The sequence below is a fragment of the Anguilla anguilla genome, chromosome 15 (assembly GCF_013347855.1).
Source record: "Anguilla anguilla isolate fAngAng1 chromosome 15, fAngAng1.pri, whole genome shotgun sequence".
Lineage (NCBI taxonomy): Eukaryota > Metazoa > Chordata > Actinopteri > Anguilliformes > Anguillidae > Anguilla > Anguilla anguilla.
Window position 1 is genome coordinate 35,471,132 of NC_049215.1, and position 6,190 is coordinate 35,477,321.

The 6,190-nt window shown below is 43.9% G+C and overlaps 1 protein-coding gene across 1 annotated transcript in view; it reads right to left on the reverse strand.

Moving 5' to 3' along the window:
- pcca (propionyl-CoA carboxylase subunit alpha) overlaps nucleotides 1-3,711 on the reverse strand; it is a 144,010-nt gene extending 140,299 nt beyond the window's left edge. The window contains exons 1-2 of the mRNA XM_035393271.1: nucleotides 3,597-3,711; nucleotides 1,574-1,651 (exon numbers count right to left, since the gene is read on the reverse strand). Coding sequence (XP_035249162.1) covers nucleotides 1,574-1,651; nucleotides 3,597-3,650 — 132 coding nt within the window. The 5' untranslated portion in view covers nucleotides 3,651-3,711. The remainder of the gene's footprint in view (nucleotides 1-1,573; nucleotides 1,652-3,596) is intronic.
- Between the last annotated feature and the right edge of the window lie 2,479 nt (nucleotides 3,712-6,190).

Below are 6,190 nucleotides of genomic sequence, written 5' to 3' on the forward strand. Positions count from 1 at the left end.
CGTGGCGGAGTGAGAGTGAGGCGGCGCCGCGGACGCGGAGGCCGTTCCCCCGCGCGTCCCCGGGCTCGTGTAAAAACCGCCGGAGCGTCCTCAGAGCGCCGGCCCTGGAGGCAGGAGGGCGTCCGTTTGAAGATCAAAGCAGCCAGGGATGCGACATCGTGTTTATGGGGGGGGGTTGGGGGGGGGTGGGGGGGGGAGGTGGGGGGGGGTTGACGATTTCCTTGAAAGCCGATGAGGGACGCGGTTTTACGGGGGCTAAGGAGCTGACGAGGGCGGGGGGCGCGGGGGGGGGGGGGGGGGGGGGGGGGGGGGGCGGGGGAAAAACCAGGACACCTGCTGTTATTTACCTGCTGTCACTCTCCTTTTTTTTACAATTAATATTTTACTGACTCCCCAAAGACTGAGAAGGGGGGGAGCTTTTTATCATTATGCACACTGGTCATCGAACAACTTCCTAAAAAATCAAATGAGATAAACTGCTTTTATGAGGGAAGAATGCAAATGTTCATGAGATTTTTCCACTTTGAATTTCGTGTTTGTGTTAGCTTTACTTTTACTGTATTTATTGTGTAAACAGTGCCGCCGCTTATCCCACAGGTAAATCTTCCAAAAGGGAATTTAATCTCAATGAGCCAACTGAGCCAACAAATCTCTACTGCCAACTGTTCCTAGCCAGCTAATGATAGTCTGCTGCTACCCGTTTTCATATTTCAGATAGGACAGCAATTTATTTTTTCTTTGTTTCAATCGGGTTCGAATCCCAGCGGTGCCTCTTGGTGACCCTCAGGGCCCTTTTCACACACAGTAGGCTGACTGGTTTTCTTACTGCACTGCAAATAGATCAGGGGTGTCCAACGTTATCTGAAAAGGGCTGGTGTGAGTGCAGGTTTTGAGTTTTAGTCCAGCACTATGACATCTGATTCTACTTATCAAGGTCTTAATTAGAGACCATGATTAGTTAAATACTTAAATTAGGTGTGGTAGCGCTGGGCTAAAACAGAAACCTGCACCCACACCGGACATTTTCAGATAATACTGGACACCCCTGAAACAGATCATTGATGCAACGTCCACACAGCCTTTCCACTTCCAGCGTGAAACCGTCTCTCCAAACTGTCAGTACTTCAGAACATGTACTTTCTTGTCTATTGTCTATTGAGATTGGAGCCTAAAATCCAGCGCCTTAGACCACTCAGCACCAATACCCATATTAAGAGGGTACTTTGGGACAGGTAAGTCAGGACATGGTCTTAAGCGTACCCTGACTCCCTTACCTGGTCATAAACTGCAAGACACCTGAATTTATAGATACTTTCATAACCACAGCACACATGTGCAGACAAGTCAGGCTGCACATCGAAAAACCTGGGCACATAAAACGATCCCATTTGTCTTCCTGGAAAAGGCCTGTCACAGAAAACCCCTAAAAGGAGCATTTCACAGAACAAGAGCAAACCGCCCTAAAACACATCCAGAGCTCAAGGAACACATGATATCACACACGCTGCTTTGATAAACCATCAAATTCACCAGTAGATGAATTTTCCAAAAATGATCAAAGTCCTGAACGTACCTTTTCGTTGGAGTCATACACAGTTGAGTATTGAGCATGAGAGGCTGTGGCCCAGAGTCTTGACCTAAGCGAGACATGCTGAAAAAGACAGAGAGAGAGGGGAAGAGGGGGAGGGAGAGAGAGAGAGAGAGAGAAATAACACGAGAGAGAGACAGAAATTACCATTAGACGGCTTAAATCTCTCCACAAAATCTGAACTGCAAACACACCCTCATTTTCTGTGCTGTTTGTGCAGTGACTTTTCCTGCACTGCAACCCAAACTCCAAACAGCCAGTGCACAGCACAGACATGCACATCTGACTTGGCAGGAAAGCACGCCTTCAGCTAACCTAAACTTGCAAAGCCCACGGAAGTAAGCCTGCACTGCGCATGCTGAGGTCAGAACATTGGAGCTCCCGTTAAAGTGCAGGAGGAATATCCAACCTTTGAAGACATTAGGTTTTCTCTGGTAGTTAAATCACCTTGGGATTTCTACATTGAATTCAATGGGCAGAAAGCTCTTTTGCCCTCAACATGCACAGTAGAGGCTGTTTCCCGTTACTTCCTAGGCTTCACCGCCTGGCCCCTCCTACCCACTCCAGTAAGTATATGCACTCAAAGGTACACAGGAACAGCGGTTGAACATTAATGTTTATTTCGTCTTCTTCCCTTCTTGCATATGTTAGGTGTGAACAATACTTCGCAACCTGGCCAAACAGAATTACAGACCACCACCCCCCATCCAAGCAGTTTGCTGGAGTTCAGTCCGCCCTGCTCCGGCTTTATCACCTTAGAAATATGTGCAAGGTGACTTTGATTGAGAGGGTTCATTTGCAGTAGGAGTTATTTGTGGCGTCCCGTCACGTCTGACCCGGACGGGAAGTGGCAGCGCCAGTTTTCCTAGAGTTCTGGTCCACGCCCCCGTTCACAGAGGCGCATTCATCTCCGAGAACAGCGGTTCCCGGGACATTAAAGTCACCGAGATCTGAAGCGCAGGAAGGTAAACTGAAACCGACACTTCCAAAAATGTAAACAGTCCGAGGGGGCCACGACTTGAGGAAAGTACAGTTCGGATGCCTGCCTAGTTTGTGCGCCGTGAACCAGATGGGAAAGCAGGCACGGTGCAGTGACCATACATATACTGCGCAAGACCCTGGAACACCAAATAAGGGAATTGAACGTCGGCAATAAGCAAATAAAGTATCCACACGGACACACTTCCAACAAGGACATTCAGCCGGCTATACAGACATATGTACGGATTGTTTCACATTTTATAAACAGTCTCATATGCATGTACAGCTAATTAGTTAGATGCTTATTCAACATTTGTGCATGTGTGGCGTCCCAGTGGAGCAGAGCTCGTTTTTATCCAAAAATGCTTCGCTGATGTTTAAGTAAAACCATTCGCCACATATGTAAACAGATGACGTATTGTTAACTAACATTAGTTATTCACGTGAAGCCGTAGCTTCACAGCTGGCCAAGCTGGGTGACTCGACTTGATACACTTGACAATGGACACTAAACAGCGAACTCAGTTTGTAACAAACTGTCAAAGCCTCCACCTGCTGCAAAGTTCTGTCGGGTGACGCACAGGACAGGTAGCCAACTCCTTATAAATGATACTGCCAGTCAGCTAGTGTATCTGGTAAAACAGCTAGCTTGCCAGCTACTTTATCATGGCACCATTATCCAACATGCAGGTTAGCTAGCTACCCTTGACATTGACACGGCTTTTTTTGGCCTGAATCGCATACTTTGCACGTCTCACCAAATGCATTGCAAGCTATTATGGCAGAGTCGCCAGTAGTTAATTTTTTTCGCGTTCACAGGGCAAACAGCTTTCAAACGCGAGTGACAAAGACGAGACCAACTTGTCTGCTATTAAACTATTCCATTCTGCCTTTTTTTACATTTGCAATCGGGCGTGTGCGATAGAGCAGCGTGAAAACGGGTTGCTCCGATTACACATTTCGCACCACGCTGGAAGCACAGGCCGAACACCAAGATAAGGCAGACATTGTTCCATCCACTGCTCACCTTGAATGCATGCAAAACTCTGGGCAAAACTGGAGTGACTCTGTACGCCGCCATGGTTGCCAGCCTTGAAGCTGCGCGTTCCAATGAAAGTAACCTTTCAACTTGGGGGGCGTCAGCACTTTCATCCAACCACGCACGACGCTCGTTACGTCATACACGTAATTTACGAAATTATTTAAAGTGACAACGCACTGAAAAAAAGAGTAGGTGACGGATGCGAGATGTATTCGGAATTTGAAACACATTGTGGACTAGGTAGTTTCAGAGCCGCTGCGGCCAAGTCGCTAGATACTAATCAGAAAGAAACAATTTTTTAAAAAGATGAATGGAGTTTGTAAAATGCTTTAAATATGCCACTTCATGCACAACATACAATTGACACGCCCGCTGAATAGGCGTCTGACTGGCGTATTTGAAAATTCCACCATTTATTTCATATTAATACAAAATGTAAAGTTACACACCTTTTTTGAGTAATTAACAGAGAATCAACAACAATACACAATTTAGATAAAAATTGATTTTCTGACATTAGATGTATAAAGCAACAGTAAAATAAATATTTTATTCAGTGGGCCTTGCTTTTAGTAGCAGTTACTGGTGGAGTAATATTTCAAGACAATCCAGAATCGATAATAATATTTTTTGTCCTTGATAGTGTTGTTAAAATGTTTGGGCTTTTAATTTTATTTTAAACAGAACATTGGTACTGTAGCCTAGATACTGAAATTATTATTGTCAATTAGAAAACAACTAAAATTAAAAACACATTTTTTTCACATATTAATAAGACCAAAGCACATTGGACTGGAGTCCTTATCCTTAAACTCTTGTTTAGAAGTCAAAGAACAAATCCCTCCAGACACTTTTATTTCATGTTATTTTCCTGGATTTTGGGTAATTCTGTAGTTGGCCTTCTGGCAGGGAAAGATCTCATGTGCACAACTGTTTTACACTGAATGGGGCCAATTCCAGAAGAGAAAAATGTTACCAGAGGGTATATGGAAAATTATATTTAAAAAACAATGTCCCTGCCACTTAAACCGGGAAATCTTTACAATTTGTTGCCTTTTTTGTATACTTTTTTGAATGAAGGCTTTATAGCAGAAGCACTAGCCCCACTCCCGATTGTGGGAAGAAGGCAAACTTGAGGCTGAAGGAGTGCATGGTTAATCATTTCTTACAGCAACCATTTTAACTTCAGCCTTACAGTACCACTGCTCTTTAAAAGGGACGTTCTTGGCTTGGGTACGGTCAATTTTCACCTCCTGTACAAGTAGTTTCAGTTACTGTTCACATCCATAATAACAATCTCAGGACAGAGCACGATGATGAAAGACAATGTGATGAAGAGAACGCAAAGCAGAGGACAGCTGAATATGGCCGAACGCCATCTGCAGTGAACCACAGGGGCTTTAGACAGTGGAAACCCTTTCAGCACAACAAAGGATCTCCCAGTGAATTATCTTCATGTTAAATTCTGAGTTCATTGATTTATTTTGTTGGAAGAAAAGGTTTGTAATTAATTTTGGATCATGGATTGATGCCTTCCTTTACTGGCTGTGTTTATAGAATAATTTTCCCCTGTAAATTCTCTAGATAAATATTATTACATGTTATTGGTATTTAAGGTTGTGGCGGTATTAGAGTATTTTAATACTCTAATTTTAAATAATATATCAAAGAACAGCCAAAAGATTATATCAAAAAGATGAATGAGCATTAAAGAGACTTTGTATCTTAGAAATTTATGCTCATGTAAAATGGTTAAGACTTAAAATGGTTAAGACTCAGACATCTCTTATCGTCTGTTAAGACTTACTTCTGATCACTGTCTACGAGACAACAGGTACCTGTGCACAGGAGATGTACCTTGTTTACTGTGTGTTCTGTATGTTCATAGATGCTGTAACGTTCAAATTAAATGTTTCCTGACCTGTGTGGTTTTTGAGTTAACTTACATCCCAGCATGCTCAGGGTCATGTACGAAAAGGTCCGGCAGGCCTTATGGATCATGAAGCCTGTGCATTAGCCTGAAGTGCAAGACTAAGCATCCCAGCGACTCTAAATGAATTCACCGCAAAATAAGGGCGTGAGCAGGCGGCTCCATCAAAAGTGTTCAGTTGGGAACTACGCACAGCAGGACACCACAGTCAGGTAACAGCGCACCATCCACTCAACGCACCTGGCAACACAGGTACAGTGGCGCAGAATACAGTGAACTGCCAAGCAGTAGAGGAGTGTGATATGGTCCGATGGAATCATTTTTCGCCTTGTTCTCAGAAACAGACGAGCGTACATCGTAACACACACCTAAAGACACCTACAGTACTTGTATATAATGTATCCCCTTACATGCGTTGGCTGAACTCATCCCATTAGAAGACAAAGTCAATCCCTACACAGCAATTCTGAGCGATGACCTTTAACCTTTTATGTCCGCTGTCTGTACTTAATCATTACCCGATAGCTTCCCTTTTTTTAAGGGAAACACAGTATTGTGGGAAGCAGAGGAGTCAGTGTTTATGCAGTGAGTCGGTGTGATTTCAAGGTCTTTGTTGAATACCTGATATGTTTTTCTTCCGGTAGAAGCA